This window comes from Crotalus tigris, unplaced genomic scaffold, assembly GCF_016545835.1.
Source record: "Crotalus tigris isolate CLP2741 ecotype Arizona unplaced genomic scaffold, ASM1654583v1 scf7180000018938.1368258, whole genome shotgun sequence".
In the NCBI taxonomy this organism is placed as follows: domain Eukaryota; kingdom Metazoa; phylum Chordata; class Lepidosauria; order Squamata; family Viperidae; genus Crotalus; species Crotalus tigris.
Genome location: NW_024097283.1, coordinates 836,623 through 856,298, shown reverse-complemented (window position 1 = coordinate 856,298; position 19,676 = coordinate 836,623). Strand labels below are relative to the sequence as shown.

The 19,676-nt window shown below is 38.2% G+C and overlaps 1 protein-coding gene across 2 annotated transcripts in view; it reads right to left on the bottom strand.

The window, feature by feature from the left end:
- Positions 1-471: 471 nt before the first annotated feature.
- SWT1 (SWT1 RNA endoribonuclease homolog) overlaps positions 472-19,676 on the bottom strand; it is a 42,705-nt gene continuing 23,500 nt past the window's right edge. For both annotated transcript variants that reach the window (XM_039357615.1, XM_039357610.1), the window contains 8 exons: positions 17,404-17,546; positions 15,362-15,500; positions 11,821-11,966; positions 9,681-9,889; positions 7,979-8,110; positions 6,141-6,207; positions 4,700-4,764; positions 472-1,864 (listed from right to left, as the gene is read on the bottom strand). In XM_039357615.1, coding sequence (XP_039213549.1) covers positions 1,759-1,864; positions 4,700-4,764; positions 6,141-6,207; positions 7,979-8,110; positions 9,681-9,889; positions 11,821-11,966; positions 15,362-15,500; positions 17,404-17,546 — 1,007 coding nt within the window. In that variant the 3' untranslated portion in view covers positions 472-1,758. The remainder of the gene's footprint in view (positions 1,865-4,699; positions 4,765-6,140; positions 6,208-7,978; positions 8,111-9,680; positions 9,890-11,820; positions 11,967-15,361; positions 15,501-17,403; positions 17,547-19,676) is intronic.

Sequence of the window (19,676 nt, the reverse complement as noted above, 5' to 3'; positions counted from 1 at the left end):
GGTTCCCCAGTTCCTGTTCCTCCTGACTATTCCAACCATATAATTCCAGATATTATAAACTATATTAAATTATTGTAAATAAGCCTCAAGTCTTTAATTACTTCCGTTTACCAATCGTTAGTTCTCCAATGAAATGTCTAATCCAAATTATATGGATGTCTAATCCAAATTAATCAATGTCTAATCAAAATTATATGTAATGGATACTCTGTCTAATCAATGTCTAATCCAAATTATATGTAATGGATGCTCTGAAATATCAGCATAGGAATCCAACTGTAATTAAACATTTCTAGAATGATAATGTTTAGCTCTACAGAAATTAAGGAGATAACTGTAACTTATTTGCATAACATAAGTTCTGAGCACATAACCCTAAATGGGCTCTCAAATGAAACAATCAGATGCATGGACCTACTATTCCCTCTTCCTTGCAATGTCTTCATGCACAGAGGATGTCAAGTCAATAGATAGGATGAAACATTTTTTTTAATCTAAAATTGAAATTAAAATGTTTGAAATGAATCTTTAATAGTATGGAATCTCCTTCCATTAAAACATGTCAGATGGTACCAGTGAAAAAGTAACAACAGAATACATCAATAAATAGCAAACAGATTTAAAACATTTTTACTGTAAAAAGAGACATGCACAAATTAAATACGTCCCCCTCTACAACCCTGAAACTTTGTCCCCAGTTAGCATACAAAGTTGGTTTCCAGTCAGGTAGGAACTTTGCTCTTGTAAAAATAGCAAAAATGCTTGGTTATATAATCCTAGTTTATTCTGGGTGACACAACAGAATCTTTTGCACATTCACCAGGATTCCTGGGCATGTATCTTTTCACACAAATGCACAACAATTATTTGGATAATTAGTTATGCTGAGTGGATGACGATAAATTGGCCACAAGAATTCCATGCTTTCCCAATATAAGAATCTTACAATGGAGGAGAGAGGAATGCAAGCCAGAGTTTTGGTTCAGCTTGCCATGAGTATCCACTGAGATCACCTGTTTTCCTTCTCCCTGTCTCTTGACCAGTGCTGTATTGTTCCATAGTTTCCACAGCCAAAGAAGATACCATGGCATTTGATATCTACATTCTGCAGTTTTGAGTGAGGTGGTTGAGCTGGAAGGAAGAGGGGATTTCAAGAAACTGTAATTATGACAGCTACAAGTTCAGTAGGTCAAGAAAAGCAGACAGATGGGCATTATGTATTGAGACTGTTTGCAGGGAATGGGCTAATAAAATATACATAACTGCATCTGCAAGCTTCATGATCAAAAAGTCTGCACAATTCAACTTGAAGTTATGATATGCTGGGCAAGGAGAGGGATAGAGCTATGTCATTGTCATTAGAATATTGCTCTGGGAATGGGTAATATAAAGATTTAAAAAAATATTCCATCTCCAAAGCAGTAATTTACATAAGGAGTAAAAACTAATATTGTCAGGAAGATTTAAAAATCCCTTCACCATGGTCCCAGTTCTGTGTTTTCTTCCAGGAAGTGGAAACACACACACACACACACACACACACACACACACACACACACACACACATAAACATATACAAATAAGGCCAAACCATGGATTAATGTTTCTTTAAGTGTGATCTTCAAACAAAGTTGCTAAAAACAGCAAGGAAGACCAATAAATTACAGAGGTTTAAACTTTTAGGTAGCTGAGTCATAAGTTTGTTTTGTTTGGAGAGAAGAAAACCAGTCTTTCAAATGTTTCAGTTAATTGAAGGATTTAGAGCCATCCTCTGTTTTTGATTTCCAAAAGGACCGATTCATAGCACTGTCTAACAGTATGTTCCAGTTGAATTAGTTGGCCGCATCCGACTGATAACCGTGCTCTGGGGAGGAAATGAGAAAACGAGAAAAATGCAATTTACTAAGCCTAGCCCAATCTCCTCTGTTACGACTTTCTGTAGCAGCTTTTCAAAATGCACAAGATTCTTTTCTTCTAAGGGTTGCACTAGCTTCCATTGTGAGTATTGATTTAAAGTACTCTTTATAGCCTTTAATGCTCTAAGCATGTTACCTTGAGGAATACCACTTTCAATAGGAAGCTATCCACATCTTTCAAGAAACCTTATTCTATAGATCTTGCCAACTTCTGCAGTGCATCGAGCGAAGATATAGGAAAAGGATTTACAGGGCAGTACTCAGGGTTTTGCATTCCCTCTTAGTTACCATTTCAGCAGGCTTCCAGTTTGCTGGGGAGATAAATTTTAATCTAGGCTGTCTTACTATTTTGCATAATTAATTGGTCTTTATCGGTGGCTATTAGTTACCACAATATATGTTTTTGGGGAGGAGCTAACATTTAAGATGACTTTTTGCTAGGTTCTTTAAAATTTATTATCATGTAAATGAATATTGAAACAAGGAAATCATGCTTAAATGCATTGCATCGTGTAGATCCAATATGCTTTGGAATTGGAATTCCTCATAGTTAAAGTAATTTAAAGATATATGTAAAGTAAGCAATAATGACAAGATATATTAGATACACTATTATATGGGTCTCATGGTATCTTTCCTTTTTTAATTATGTTGACATCCGTTTAGCATTCCATCTCTAGCTTTGAAAGATTATGTAGAAATGTACATCTGGGCATATAAAAATGCAAATCTCACCAATGAGCCATTATTTCTACATGCTTCCTTCTCCAAAAATAACACATCCCCACCTTTTTTCTCTCTCAGAATGCATCTCATAGATTTTAGACTGCTAATTTTTCAGAAGTGATCCTTCTAGAACAGGAAGTAATTCATAGTCTTTTAGATGTGATACTACTTTACCTTAACTAAATGCATGCGTACAACGTGATTTAATAATGTTAAAAGGGGATTTCAATCCATTTTTAAAGGACTTCTTGTCTAGAAAGTGGGTTAAACTTCTAGTTCTTTCATTTGATACACTCTCACTTCCCTTCAAAAAGTCACTTTTTCCATCAATGGAAAACCAATCTCTTTATGTCAGGTGAATGACAATTTCACAAATACTACCTACCTTTCAGTTTTCCTAATATATGAAACTACCTTAGCATATTCATTCATGTGATCAATATAAAAATCACTATAAGACGTAGGGGACAGTCTCTGCTACATTCCAGTGATTATTAGAACAAAATTATAAACCAATGACAGATTTAAAATTATCCCAGAATCTGGAAGTTGCTATTGAATAATTCTGTCCTGGACAAAACAATTATTTCTCCTGAACTTCATCTCAGTAAGTATCAAGATTCAGCCCTGCAGATATGCCATCAAATTAAGCTAGATAATTATCTACGGTATCCTGTAACCAAACGACTGATGAAAATATGGGAGAGATTCATTCAATAATGACAGTATATGACTGTACTTGATTTCTGCCCAGAATCCTCAAAGCTGATTTCAGACATGATTAAGAAAATAATTACATTTTAGGATGAAATTAATTGATTAATTACCTTGGCTGCCCAAAATATGCATCAATTTTATCTATATAAGGAAATTCTGCGAGGTACTTTAGAAAAGAGCACTAGCAAAAAATCAGCCTTCCCTAATATAAAGATCTCAAGGCACCATGAAACCCGAAAAAGTGACATATGCATAGTGTACACATATCCTTTTTACCTTTGGGGTTTCTAATATTGAAACAATAACTTTTAGGAGCATTTTAATTTAAAAAGGTACCATCTGACAATTGCTAACACAGAGTGTCATGTAAAGCCTCATGGTCTGAAACATGCTGTGCTGATTTGATTTCATTCTCTATTTTTATATATTTTTGGAAGGTTTCCCTATTTGCTATGTTTTAATTATGGGTTGTTTATTGTTGTATTTGATCTGATGAAGTTGAACAAATAATTTGAAAGAAAAATATTCTCCCTAATATATTTACTTTCTTCAAGCTACACTGATACTTTTTTTCTCTCTTAATGATTTAATATTTAAATTTTTAACAGGTAGTCCTCACCTTATAACTGATTGCTTAGCTACCATTCAAACTTACGATCCATCCAAAAAAGGGGGATTACAACCTGGATTTGTCGTTCGGATAGCTGGGCGCTCTTCACTGTCATGTGACCAAATTTCGGGTACTTAGCATCATGGCCACATTTATGGCCATTTGCAGCATCCTGCAGTCACATGACAGCATTCTACAACTGTTTTGCTAAAAACCAGCATTGTTTGGTTTTTTTGGCAAAATTGTGCCATTTGCTTAATACCCATGTTCACTTAACACCAAGGGGTTTGCTTATTGCCCATGGCATTCGCTTAACGACTGTGAAGTAGGCTCCATTACAGTCGTATGCCAAGGCTACTTGTAGTGCTCCAAAGCAGCTGCAAAGAAAAAAAAATAGCTATTTGTTTGCTCATTTTGGCCAATATACCATCAAGAACCTGAAAAGGAATCAGATTATTTGATAAGCATCACAAATTGATTATTTCTCTGAAACAGTCTTGGGAAATTTATATAAATAAACAAACAAACAAGCAAGCAAGCAACAGGTACTCTCAGGAGTATGTGATATTCATATTTAATTATAGCCTTATAAATTTTTGTTAAAATGCCACCTGACCTCTAAGTCTTAGGATTAAAAAAAACAGATTTTGCATAGACTATTGCATAGGAAGGTTATGAAAAACACTTGGTATAACTTTATTTTTGTTTCTTTAAAAAAAAAAAAGCTTACCTGTATAATTCTTGGGAAATACAATCATAGAGTTCCTCAGCAGTAAATTTTGTACTATTATTTACCTATGAATTTAAAAAAAACACCAACTCATTAATGTAGGAAAATTCATTAATTATCAAATACTAATGTTATATACCGGGAATTATTTATTGCCGTAATAAAAGCAAATAAAAGCTTCAGATTTTTTTTTTAAATTAACTCTTATGAATTGGCCCACAGATTAACATTGTAGAGAGCAACATCTGCAGCAAAAGATTTTGATGGAAGACAACTTTAGTGAACCCTGAGAGTTTGAGAAAGCTTCCCCTTTTTGCCCCAAAGGTACTTTGTCATGAGGCAACTGGGCTTTCTTTTTTTGTCTTTGAAGACATTTTGCTTCTCATTCAAGAAGCTTCTTCCCCTTTCTGATAATCTTAATTCATGTGCAAATGTTGTTTGCAGTGGGAAAAGAATGGCTTAATCAAGATTGTGGGATGTAAGCTTTTGTCAGGTGTGAAGGATCAGGGCCATAAGTTAAGTTGCAACACAGAAGATTTATTCAAGCCTATAACACAAGAATCTAATCTAGAAACAGTCAGCACTAAATTGGCACTAGATAAGGGTCAATGGAATTCAAGGAATGGTCGACTTGGATTGTTTGTAGCAATGCAAAGACTCTATATTGATGACATGTTTAACTCTGCCTGCTCTTCTCCTACAGTTTTGGCTAGTAAATCAGTGCTAAGCAAAACATGCATTCCATTAGTTACTATGTCACACTCCCCATATGTTTTTGCTGTTTGAACTAGAGCAGGGGTTCCAAACTGCCGGCCCATGGGCCGGACGCACCACAACAAAACCGTGCCCACCCCATTGACAACAATGGGGGAAAAGCTCCAATACGTCACGCGACATTGTGAGTTTGACATGTCTGAACTAGAGCAACTCTTTTGTACTCAAGGGACATTGGGAGGGGGAGAACATTTTTTAAGACCTCATCTGAACACAGAGTGTAACCTTCCATGTTATGATGTCATAAGAGGGGAATTTAATCATTCAGAGCAAAATGGGTGCTGAAAGTTGTGCATATTAAAAGTACTTATTTTGCTGCTTAACCCTCCCCATCAATTAATAATTTTGTCTTGTCAAATTTGAGAGTACTTTATATAGCCAGTGAGTTACCAACCTTGACCAATTTATGACTTGATAACCAAAATGGCACTTTTATTAGACTACAATGCAACAGGCTACTGCTGTAAGATAAATTTATAACATGTAGATATAGTGAAGTGCATTTAAATAATTTTGTAGATCTTTTCAAAGTACACACATAAACCTTATTTTTTTTAAAATATGTACCAGACTGTTTTAAAATCTTTAGCCAAAATTTATGTCTTTTTTGTCATAGATAATTTGATAATAACAAACATACCAAATACCTGAAAGTTAAATAACCCACCTCATTATTAGTTAAGAATTTATACAAAGCCCAGACATCTTGAAAGCTACTATTGGGCACTAAGACTCTAGAAAAAAGAAACAGAGATAGACAATTAAAGGATTTTCAAAACATGAATGTTAAAAATGTTATAGCCTACCCCCCTTCCTGACAATTTTAAATAGATTTTAATATGCAGTTTAGATTCTAAAACCTGCCCTGTTCCTACAAAACATTAATCAGCAGGTGAAAAGGTAACTTTGGAAATATTCATACTGTATACCCTTACTCTGCTTCTGTTGGACAAGAAAAAAATATATATCACTTTTATTATATGTCAGACTATGTGATCCACCATTGGCCACTAGATGGCATTGAAGGCAAATTTAGTAGCACAGCCCAGCGTGGTCTCAGTCTCCCAGTACAAAGCTAGTCAATTTTGTTTTCATAATGACTCTCTCTAATTGTTTGTGTCCTACTTGAGGACACCAAACCACAAACTGAACTTGACTCAGGCTACTGGATAGTCTGTTTAGTAATTAAGCACTATTTCTATTGTAGGAGGCTGGTCAATCCTGAAACGAGGGAAGCTAAAAAGCAGTTGGCTGTTTGGATTAAAAAAAAAAAAAGGATTTAGGAAATAGCTGATGGAAAGACAGGAGTTGGTTACAACAACCAGTCCTGAATTGCTCTTTAAGAACTAATTCCTTAAAAGCTATAAACCTATCTTAAGTAACATTTACCACTGTAATCCAACCAGAAAGAAAAACATACAGGAATTTCTTTTGCCTAAGATTGGAGGAAGACCCCATAACTAAGACATCTGAAAGCAAATCAGGATGCTAAAGAAAGGTAGGTTGGATTGCAAAAATGGCTGGGCTGAGAGATGAAGCCCAGGAAACCAGACTGGCATTATGGAAACTCCTCAGAAATGTCTAAGAGTTGTAAACAATTGCGGAAAGTAGTAGACAATTCCAAGATGCCACCTCCCAAAATTACAAGGGAAGGAGAAAGCCACACATATAGTAGATCAGGGGTTCCCAACCCCTGTATTATGGCCCACTATTGGGCCGTGGCTTATTTGGAACAGGGCCGCATTAGCAACAGACCGTTTCGCACATGTGCGCAGCTCCACTTGCTCGAGCAGTAGGCCTTGTGCAAGTCAAGCTGCATGAGCATACGCTGGCCAGCAGCACATGCAGCCAGGTTCCCCTCTCCACCACCCCCAGCCGGGCTACCAAGATATCTGAGCCTGAACTATTGAGATAGCTGAAGGATACCATGAACACTTTAGAAGAAACTGAGATCTGCCCTACCTGATTGGTTTCAGGCCACACATGCAGCTTGGCAAGATTTATAGGAACATCACTCATTGTCTAAGTATGATCAGCTTTCTAACTGAAGTGAATGTATTCCTGTGATATTTAATAGCAGTGAACCAGGTTTCTGAGTTTCCCAGGATTCCCTATCTCAAGAATACATTCCTGGAGCCTGTATATGAATCCCAGAATCATGTAGCATGTTTACATGGCAGTAAGTATAGAAAATAAGTAGAGTCAAGAGAACAAGTACAGGATACATCACATGCTATTCAACTTGATATGTAAAACTTGTGTTTAGCGGCCCTGTTATATAACATCTTGCCTTATGAGAGTGTCACCGTATCAAAAATGGGCAACCTAAGGCCCTTGGCTATTGTCTCTAGAATCTAGAGAATTCTAAAAATCCCCACTGTTGCTTCACATTCATTATGTAATCAGTTACTGCTCTCTTGTGGCTATTCCTGTTTTTCAAATGGCTGAGAAAACACTAGGTTATATCAGAGCCACACACACGCTGTTCAATTCATGCATACTCACTGCTGAATTCCAGCAAGAATTTCATTCACTGTGCTCATTAATTTGTGCAGACCCATAAAAGCTTCTTGAAAGGAAGACATATTCGAAGTTGGGGGTATTGCACTAAGGTCTACTTTTTGGAAAATTTCAAAACTAAAAAAAAAAAGAATAATGTTAAAAAATTAATTACAAATTAACATGGATTCATTTTCCCCCATTGCAATCCAATCCCATCAAATTTGCCAAAAACTATACAGACATGAGATTTGTTCCTAACTGATGATCTCTAACCCAACACTATCACCTCTGTCTAAACCGCAGCAGTCAATAGACTTCCCTCCAAAATATTAAGTGACAAGGCCTAAAAGATATTATATACTTTGAGATTTAAGATATCTAGGGGAAGGCAAATATTTTAATGGTGTCATATTGCTAGGGCACATTTATGCTATAGTACAGAGGTCCCCAACCTTTTGGGCGCCAGGGACCAGTTATGTGGAGAGAGATTTTTCCGCGCACTGGAGGGGGCATGGTTTTGTGTGCTGCCTGCATCCTGCGGACGGTTGCTGGTATGCCGTGGCCCAGTACCAGTCCACGGAACAGGGGTTGGGGACCCCTGCTATAGTAGATATAAGTGGGGAAAAGCACCCAATGGCTGGTTAAAAAGGAAAAAAATAACCATGGACGTTCTTGGAATGACCAATTCATTATGTGTGAAATCATTTGCAAATTGAGAGAAAATCAAACCACTCTTTCCAATAATTAAATAGCAATTTTGTGGCAGAGACCCTTATAAGCAATGAGTTGGACCAGATACACAGGACAGAAACACAAAAACAGTGGGGTGGACAGTACCAGAAAGCAAATACTGAACTCTCCAACATGTAAAGGACCTGCTGAAGTTTATACTTCCCAGTCCCCTGATAGTCAGGGACAGGGACTGAAAAAAAAAGAGAGAGAATTTAAAGTTTCAGCAGTCCAAACCCAAAATTCAAAGTAAAACTCAAAAAATCTAACCATGGAAGCAGTGGTTTTAGACTCATCTGTGAACATATAAGCAAAACTCCTTAGTTGAGAAGTCACCGGCCCCTTTCTAAGAAAGGCTTTCCAGCATGAGGAACCAGCTCCCTTATCTGCCTGGGTAATGAACTGAGTCCTAGTCAATTCAGAAGAATGAGGGGCTTGGTACACAGGGCCCTAATAAGGGTAATCTAGCAAGTATTTTCTCTGTAAGATGATTTTTGTCATTCTCTGGCATATCCTTCAACCATCTTCTCCAATCCACCCCCACACTTGCCCCTTTTTGAGAACAGCCTTTATGCTTAGTAGGTCCTGAGCCTGCAGACGCTCATACTCTGGTCCAGAGACTTACTCACAAGGAAGCTGCTGCTTTCAAGCTGGTTTGTAAAACTAGTTAATATTACATGAGTCAATATGCAGCCTATTGGTGGCAACACTATATGCAGAAATATTATTGATACAGCGCCATTCCAGTATCTAGCACTTTACTAAATTACACAAGAAAATATTAGGCAGGTTTCCACCCCCCCCCCAAAAAGAATTCACAATTCATGCTCAACAGTGGAGCATGTTTGCAAGAAGACATAACACACATGAACTTTTTAAATCCTGTAAGGAAAGTTTTATATTAGACTTTATTTAAAAGCATACTGATTTGGGGTTGAATATTGTTTTAGTAAATATTTGTTTTAGCAAACAGTACCTGAACACATTGATTCTGTTCCATACACTTTCAAGGACAGACCAAATTTCCATGTGCCTGTTTTCTTGTGCTGAACACTTTGTTAATGGAGACTTATCTCCTGTCTGAGTGTGTTCTGACAAAATCACGTCTTCCATTTTTTCATATGTATCATTTCCCAAATTAGATTTCCGGGTATCTTTAGAATTTTCTCCTGTACTTGACTCCATCTTAAGAAAACACAACAAAGAAGCAGTAAGAAGAGTCAACTTGAGGAATGCCAAAACCCAAGATAACTTTTGTTTCCCCCTGCTTTCACAAAAAAGATATAATTCACTTTCTTCGCTGGTTATCTGAAGTATTTATATATAATTTCATAAATTATACATGGGCAGTTCACAATGCAATTTAAAATCTAAAAATAATAAAACTTAACAGAGGAAAAAAAAATAGTAATAGCAAATATTTTCAAATATTATCCTAAAGATAAATTTATAAACTCACAATAGTGATTTTCTAAAACTGAATATTTTCTAGCCAGGCCCTTGCTTACTATGGAAGCTTTTCCACATGCTCTATTTCCAGGAACACAATAATAGAGCTCTCCTCGAGATATCTGAAAATATCTCCTGTAAATATTTCCAAATAAAGAACTCTTTACCACATATACCTTGGTAGTGATTTGGAGGAAAGATAATTTAGGTGCCTACCGCTCTCTGGCCGAAGCAATTATGGTTGAGAGGAAGCTAGTTTTCTCATGATAGTAGCAGATGCAATATAAAAATATTTTTCTCTCTCCCCTCTCAGATATCCTTTCTTCCCTTACTCGACTCTTAAATTTAGAGGGAGTTTCTTCTCCTGCTCCCATTCAGAATATACTTTCCATCAGAACGACTCTAAATTTGGTTGCTTTTCTCTTTTCATATATTATTCACAACCAGGGCAAGAGGCAAGAAGAGAAAGAAGACACTAGAGAGTAGAAGAGAAGTCAATAGGCTATCTAATTGAAGAAAGGAAGAAGAAAAGATTGATAGGGGTGGTGGTGTGCTGCCATAAGTGATACTTTACTTACCGTGTCTACCTGTAAATAACACCTATCTCGAAAATAAACTCTAGCTTGATTTTTACACGTGCACCCAATATAAGCCCATGCAAGGCACATGTGTAAAAATCAAGCTAGGGCAGAGGGAGGGGTTGGAGCTGCCACATGCACCCTGCACCCTCTTACCTTAGGACTGCTGCAGCCAGGCCTTCCATGCCCCGACAACTGTTGCGTCGCTGCCTGAGTTCTTCTGCCACCACTTGGCGTATTGCGCCGGTGCCGCCGCCCGCAGGACTCGTCGCGCCAATTGTGTCAGTGCTTCTGCTCATGCTGGTGCCACCACTCATAGCAGGATGCTGTGAGGCTCACTGAGCCAATCCTGCCGCCGCCGCCGCTTGTGAGCACAATCAGTGCGCTGAGCCTCATGGCCTTCTGTCGCACTAGGCAGCAGCGCAATAGGTGTCAGGGTGTGGGAGGCCTGGTTGTAGGGATCCTAAGATAAGACATCTCCCGAAAATAAGACCTGGTGCCTCTTTTGGAGGCAAAAAAAAATATATAAGACTGGGTCTTATTTTCAGTAAAACATGGTAGGTATGGAAGTAGAAGGGAAGATGTATACTAGAAGCATCTGTGTCTCTTCCTTCCCTCCCTCCCTCCATGCTGTTATTCCAATCTGTCTTCTGTTGGGAACCTAGAAGGCATGAAGCAATAGGAGTCAGAGCCTAAGGCAAGGGTAGGCAACCTTGGCTCTTTTATGACTCGTAGACTGTGCTGGCTCAGGAATTCTGGGAGTTAAAGTCCACAAGTCATAAAAGAGCCAAGGTTGCCTACCCCTGGCCTAAGGACTTCTATGCCTGAAGGTTCCAAGATGGCCTCCTCCCATATCTTCACAATTTGTACATCACTGCTGTTAGAGAAGCCAATCCTTTTTATTCAGCAGTGAAATTTATTTTTGTTTTATCCACTGCAAATGCAATATTAATTTCCACTTAAAAGGAAACAGTTCAGACACAACTAACTTTTTTCTCTGAATGATGATAAATGTGAATGCTATCAATCTTGTAATCAGGCTTATGCACTTAAAAGGAACTATGCTTATTAAAACCTAGGCTGGGTTACCTCTTCAACAGTCTTGAGTAATTTTTCCACTTGAGCTAAAGCCCGTGAAAGAAAACCATCATAGGTGGATCTTGAACTGAACATTTCCAATAACATTTTTGATTCCTGGAGGACATCTCTTAGTGTTGAATATTCAATTATTTTACCTGAGACAGGAAGCAGAAAAAAATGTTGTTGAGTTCTGAAATCTTGGCTACTTTATTAATAAATTCCTAAGAACATATACTATGAGATGAACAATTACAAGGCTTAAAACTGGATTAATTTCTATTGCTCTGTTTTGAGTTATACAAAATGGTAGAGGAGGAGAAGAAGAAGAGGAGGAAGGAGGCGAAAAAGAAAGACAGAGTTCCATGGCATTGCCAAAGGAAGCCATCATAACATAATAATATTGTAATATCAGCAGAAACAGCAGAGAAAAGGGCAAGGAAGATCAAGAATTGGTCAGCACCAGGTGAAGATGAACTGTATGGCTTTTGCTTGAAATATCTGACTGGTCTGCACACACTCATTGTCAAGTATTTTAACAACATATTGTAAGGAAGTAAAATTGAAGACCAGTTAACATATGGCAAAATCTATTTGATAATGAAAGATACAACAAAAGGGGGCAGTGCCAGGCATCTAGCCAATTCCTGCTTAACAACAGTCCAACAGCATCTAGTTGTAAACAAGCTCTTTCTATCTGAACAGAAAAGAAACCCCCTAAATAGCAGAGAGACACAAGATAAACTCCCAATTGACAAGATGACTTTGGAAAACTGTAAGAGAAGACTAGCTTGAATGTAGTCTGGACTGATTTTTAGAAGGCATTCTATTCCATGCCACATGACTAGGTGGGTACTCAAGTGCCAAGAAATAACAGAAATCAGTAGAAACATCAGAAGCCTTGTGCAAGGATCAATAGCACAATAGAAGACACAGTTGCAGGTTAATGGTGATGGACTGAGAGAAGTTAACTTCAACAGAGGCATCTTTCAAAAAGACTCACTTTCACCTCTACTGTTTGTCATTGCATTGATTCCACTGTCAACAATATTGAACAGGCCAAGCCATGGCTATCGAACATCAAAAACATTTACCAGGCTATCCTATCTTCTTTACATGGATGATCTCAAGCTGTATGGAAAAACACCATCTGGAGTAGAGTTGTAGCTCGACACCATCTATATATACAGCCAAGATACTGCAGTGGAGTTTGGACTGGCAAACATGCCACCCTTACCACCAACAGGGGAAAAAATTGTGAAAACCGAAGGAATCAAGATGCCTTATGGAAATAAGAGTCTCAATGAAGATAAGTCAAAATTTTCTGGATCAGGAGTCCCTGCACTCAGTCATTCAAGCCCTGGTCATCTCAGACTTGGACGACTGTAATGTGCTGTAGATGGGGCTACCCTTGAAAAGCATTTAGAAGCTTCAACTGTCCGTGCAGTGGCATGGACAGTCTTTGGGAACCCTAGAATGGCCCATGTTACTGCACTGGCTTCCAGTCTCCTTCTGGGTACAATTCAAGGTGTTGGTTATTACCTGCAAAGTTTTGCATGGCTTTATGTGTCCAGGTTCCTTGAAGAATTGTCTCAGGTATATGGGACAGGCCCATTTCATTCATACAAGTAGAGAAGGCATAGTGTGGATCCTGTCAGTCAAGGAATTCCTGCTGGCAGGGTCCAGGAGAAGAGCCTTTTCTGCTGTGGTCCTGGCCTTTTAGAACCTCTTGAGGTGAGCTTGCTCTCCCCCTCCTGACCTTCCACAAGAGCCTGAACACCTGACTCTGCCAACTGGCCCGGCGGCCCAAGGGGGGAACTACCATGCTGGAGGTAGTTGATGGACTAATAGTAAATCTCATCTCCCTGTGCATCTTGCTCCTTCCCTTCTCATGTTTTAATTATGATTTTGTATTTTTTTAATCATAATTTTGTATTCTTGTTATTACAGTGTTGCCGCTTTTATAGGTCAGTGGTCCCAACCTTTGTAGCTTGGCAGCTTGGATGGCGGGGGGGGGGGGAGAGGGGAACTGGGCTGCATGAGCAGCTGGCCAGCACATGTACACACAGTTCGACTTGCACAAGTTGAGTTGTATGTGCATGTGCACTGGCCCGCTGCTCCTGCAAGTCAAGCTGCGTGCATGTGCATGCTGGTCCGCCATTCATGTGGCCCGGTTCTGAATAGGCCACAGCCTGGTAGTGGGCCACAGTGCAGTGGTTGGGAACTCTGTTATAGGTCACTTTGTAGAAAGATGGGCTGAAAGTAAAATAAAACAAACAAACAAACAAATAAAGCTGGGCATCTTTCCTAATGAAACAATTGAAATCAAGAAAAAAAGTTAGTATCAGAAGAATGAAGATAATTTTAAAGTTCAAATACCACCAAGGCAATTAACACCCGGGCAATTCCAGTGATTAGATATATAACTTGAATAATAAATTGGGTTCAAGCTGAAGGAGAAACCCTAGACAGGAAGACCAGAAAAATAATGACAATGATTCATGCTCTTCTTTCAGGCAGCAAAGTTGACAGCTCTATTTACCAAGAAGCATAGATAGGTGTGAAATGTTGAAGAAGAAGAAAGGGCATTGGAAAAATATTTGAAAGACAGTGCAGAAGATTTATTGAAACTAATATACCATGAAGGCTTATTGAGTAGACAAGAGTCCAAACTGGCCTAAAAAAAGACCAACTGAAGAATAGAAAAGATACACGAAGGCAAAGTATTATATGGCCAGTATATCAAATGGCTAGACCACAAAATAGACAAAGTAATAAAAAATGAAGAAGCTAAAGTACTCTGGAACTTTAGTATTCAAATAGATAAGCATATCTAAGCACTCCAGACTTAATAACTGCCAATAAGAGAGACAAAAAAGTCTGAATTGTGATCATTGCAACATCTGGAGACAAAAGAAAAGAGAAATAACTGGAAAAAAATGATAAAAGACAAACACCTGTAAATAGAAGTAGAATAACCAGGGCAAAAGGAAGCAAAGATAGTACCAATAGTGACAGGCACCTTGGATGCAATCCCAAAACATATAGAGCAGGGGTTCCCCAACCTCCAGTCCGTGGACCAGTACTGGGCCTCGGCATGCCAGCAACCGGTCCGCACAAACAAGCAAAGACCCACCCGCAAGATGCAGGCAACACACAAAACCATGCACCCTCCAGTCAGCAGAAAAACCTCTCTTCATGGAACCGGTCCCTGGTGCTCAAAAGGTTGGGGACCTCTGATATAGAGCATCACTTGAATACCACTGGCATTAACAAAACCATCGACAATCAAGTGTAAAAGGCAACTTTACGTGGAACAGCTTACATCCTGTGACAGTATCTTTGATACTGTTAAATTATAACATCCACATATCCCAAGTTCTTGGGAGGGATTCAATAGGTGCATAAAAATGCGAAATCCAGACTAGATATCTGGCAGACTATGCAACCAACCATAATCAATAATAATAAAAATAAAACAAGCTTTACATTTTTAGTACTGATGACTGTGCCCTTTTGATCTAATTTTGCAAATTAATATAAATACTCCTACCTTTACAAAGATGTGCATAGAGATATTCAATAGTTGAAAAAAGGCTTCTTGATATAAACTGTCCAAAAACAGCCATCCAGTGTTTTTTGTAACACTCCAACACATTTGCTAGTGTCCAAGGGGGTTTATGATATACTACCTAGGAAAGAAAAATCATTTACTAGTCAGATTTCAATATTTTTTCTAGAAACATGCCACCTACATTAGCTAGGATACTTAGTAATTGTATCAACTCCTCCCTGTTCTGACAGAGAGACAGACAGACATATAAAATAAGTGATAGAATTTGATTTTGGAATAGGGTTAATAATACCACAATATAGTCTCTTCTAATACTTTATTTTCTTCTTTAAAGACAAATTATATCAGGGGGACTTATTTTCATCCTGAAAGTATATTACAAAAGCTTGTAACCCTTCAATTTGTCACTATTGTGAAGTTATGAAGGGTCAACAAAATGTCAAGGTTTTACAAAACATTTGTATGCCATCACACCATGTAATGCAAAAGACAAAAATGTGTAATGGAGGATAGAATTCATCTTCCTGAAATTTTCAGATGTTATTTAATCTATGAAGGTGTCATTAACAAAAAATACTGACCTAAATCAGCTGCCACAGATGGCTAAAAGAAGCTGGCACAATTTTGCCAGTTATGGAGAATCAGGAAATCTGAAGAGCATTAAATAATAAGCAAATCCGGCATTAAGAATGCAAACTTGTAATAGATGGTAAGCGATTTGCTCATTTTGCTTACGTAAGACATGGGCACCCTAATTTGATAAGTTTCAGATTATCTAAAATCCAAAATACACTAAGCACGAACACAGATTTTTGATGAAGGTTTCAAAGGTGTTATTTCCGCACAGTTGCTGGAACATAGCATTTTAATTATTTTTAAACACATCTTTTTTTAAAAGCGTACGACCTTTGCAGCATCCCAATGGCCATGTGATCAAAATTTGGGCACTTGACAACTGGCATGTATTTATGACAATTGTGCTATCCCGGAGTTATGTGAAACTCCAAGACTTCCAGTGAGGCATTCTAGCATCATTTCTTGATGTTCTCTTTTTCCTAATTCTTTGCAACAACCATGGTCACTACCAAGCACATTTGCTCCCCTTGACCGAGTTTCTGGTATCGTCTTACTCAGGAATGAGGTTCAAAAAAATTAATAGCATCTGATACGATGTTTTGTAATGTATGGAAATTATGTGCATGCATCCAAGTTGTACCAAAACTGCTAAGATGGGTGACAGGGCTTGGGGCATGTCTCTGTGTCCTATGAAAAGGGGAGTTTACTTTAGAAAAAAGAAGGAACAGGTCAGAAAGAAGCTGTCAGCCTGGCCCTGCTCCTTATTCTCCTCCAGACTCATACCTAATTTAGGGAATTGTATTTTGGACAGTTAGAACAAGCTTGCAGTTAAAAATTCTTCTAGTGGTGGACAGAGCTGACATAAATGATGGTAATTGTTCTTATTCTGCACCCACCTTGTGTGCTACCTTGTGAAGTGGATCCTGAATGACAGCCCCAAGCTGTATAGCAACAATGGTTTATATGCGCAGAAAATTCTGCTGCAAAATGGAAGCATTCTAAGAGAACTTTCAGAAGGCGCGCTTGAAGTGACTTGAGGATACTTTAGCACAGGCTTACACGGCAAATATGCCAACAAGATGCATTTCAAATTTTGATACAAAAAGACCTACTATAAGGGAACAGCATTTAAATATAAAATATACTATCTAAAAATATGAAACAATTTGCTGTATGCCATAAAGTGAAAATAATCTTGAGAGTTTGTCATCACAAAAAAAGGGGGGAGGGAGAACCTATCATTCTTGTGGCTAGCAGAAACAGCCATATCAAAAAATATCCTTGCCTTTTCTGCTTATAGAAGGAGCAGAATGCCTACCTGCACCAAATTGCAACTAAAATTGGAGTTAGAACGTACGTAAGTTCGTGTAAGATACACTGATGTATTATACGTGAATTCCCTAAATGGAAGACATATATTTCTTTTGAACAGTGAAAATATTCACCTCAATCCATAGATCTCCAAAAGCAATCTTCAGTTCTGTTTCTAAAATAGAAGATAAAACATCACCCAAGCTTTTTTCCATATCAAAAATAACTTCTGAAAGACGATTAGTAGAATTATTTTCAGTCTTCTTGAGGTATTTATCTGTTAATGAGCAAAACCAACATTAACGTTTCAATTCAATTACAGTTCCAGTGAATTAGGTATAAACATAATTAGGCCATTAGCATCATCCTGGGAAAAGATTCATGTGGTAAAAGGAGGTGCAAGCTGATGCCAAGACAACTTTTTGCTTTGAAAACTGAAATGCTTCCCAGTCCTGTTGGATGATGCCCTGATTGTACCGTCCAAGCTCTTCCATATCAAAAACTACTATATTCAAATTATCTCTGATACTTTCCCTATTTGCATATCAAGGCTCTTCAGTAATTCTTCAACTTAACTGAGGAACTCTGTTGATACCAAAATATAAATTATTTCTCCAGCCAATTCATTGCAATTAGTATGATAAACTTTAAAGTGTTTTTCCCCCTATACTTAACAACAACCATTTCTTTAGTCCCCTAACAGTCATTTAGAATAGCAGTCCTTAACTTTTCCAGCTTTGTGGACGGCAGCGTAGGCAGTGTATGTGTGTGAGGGGATGGTTCTCCATCAGTGGAGCAGCACACGTATGTCCATCACTTCCGCAGCTTGATTCCGAATGGGTCACAGCATGGAGGTTAGAGACTTCCGATTTAGAGCCACAAAAAAAATTTAGCCAATTAAGTCAAGAATTTTTGTCCAGCTGGAGTTAGATTTTAATGTGGCATATACACTGTGGGCACAATTATTAAGCAAGTTGTATTTTGGAGGATTAATTTTCTTATTGAACAATTACAGCGCTCTCAGTCAATCCAAAATGCTAATAAACCTCAAACCTGAATATTTAAGAAACTAAAAGTGAGATTTTGGCTTTCTTAGGACAACATCTATGTGTGCACAATTATTGGGCAACTATCAGTGTGCAGAATTATCATGGAACTAAATGAAAAATGAAAATTTGCCCATCTCACTTGTTTATTTGCATCTGTTAAAGTGAGAATAATAAACATACAACTCAAAATGTACAAATAAACATTTCTGACATTTCCAAAAAAAAAAAAAAAAAACCCCAGTGACCAGTATAGCCACCCTTCTTTTCAATAACAGTCATAAGCCTTCCATTCATGGGAGTCTGTCAGTTTCTTGATCTGTTGAGGATCAACGTTTTGTGCAGCAGCAAGCATAGACTCCCAGACATTGTTCAGAGAGATGCATTGTTTTCCTTCACCATAAATCTCCCATTTCAGAAGGGCCCACAAGTTCTCAATAGGGTTTAGGTAAAGAGAGGAAGGAGGCCATGAAATTATTCTTTCATCTTTAAGGCCTTTACTGGCTAGCCACACAGTGGAGTATTTTGATGAATGTAAGGACCCACCCCACTTTGCATCTTAAGAAGACAGAACTCTTGGAATAATTCTTCCAACAGGAATCCTTTATTAAGAAGAAGTGGTTGCAGGCGTGCTAGACAGGACTTGGGGTCCAAGCCCTCCCATTCAAGGTTTTAAGGGGTTCCCCAGTAGTCCCACCCAATCAACCCCCCTTCCAGTGATAGTTTCAGGCATCACAATTCCACCCCTTTGATGCTTTCTTCCGTCTGGATGGAGACTTCAGATAACTACATGAAACGCAAATACCCTTCTTTGTTATGGTGATGTTCTTTGGTGCTAACGCTTTGAGGTTACAATAAACACACATTCAGCATTCAGCTCCCTAGAAGTCTACTGAAGGAAGTGAGGGCCATAAAGCCCCTTTGTTCTCCCCCTTCTCTCCCTCTTATGGCAGAATCCAGAGAAGGCAGAATTGGGAGTTTCTATATTTGATAATTAAAGATGAAATATAATTGGATTCTGACATCCGGCCCCTCTTAAAAATAAGAGAGATCCACCTGAAAGAAAACAAAACAAGTATAAAATTTAGTCAGGCTTGTTAGGATACTCTGTGTGAAACTTCTTCAATAGCTTCGGGGCTCTGACATGACATTTATGGACCCACTCATTTTGTGAGGGAGGGAGGTGTTTCCAGGCAACTAGGTACTGAGTTGCTCCATGATATCTCCTAGAATCAAGGATTTCCTTTATTTCGAAGTGTTGTTCACCCTCCACCATGAGTGGAGGTGGTGGGGGGGGATTTTTGGCCGTAGAGGTGACTGATGCTCTCTTTTCAGCAAGCTGCAATGAAAAATTGGGTGTA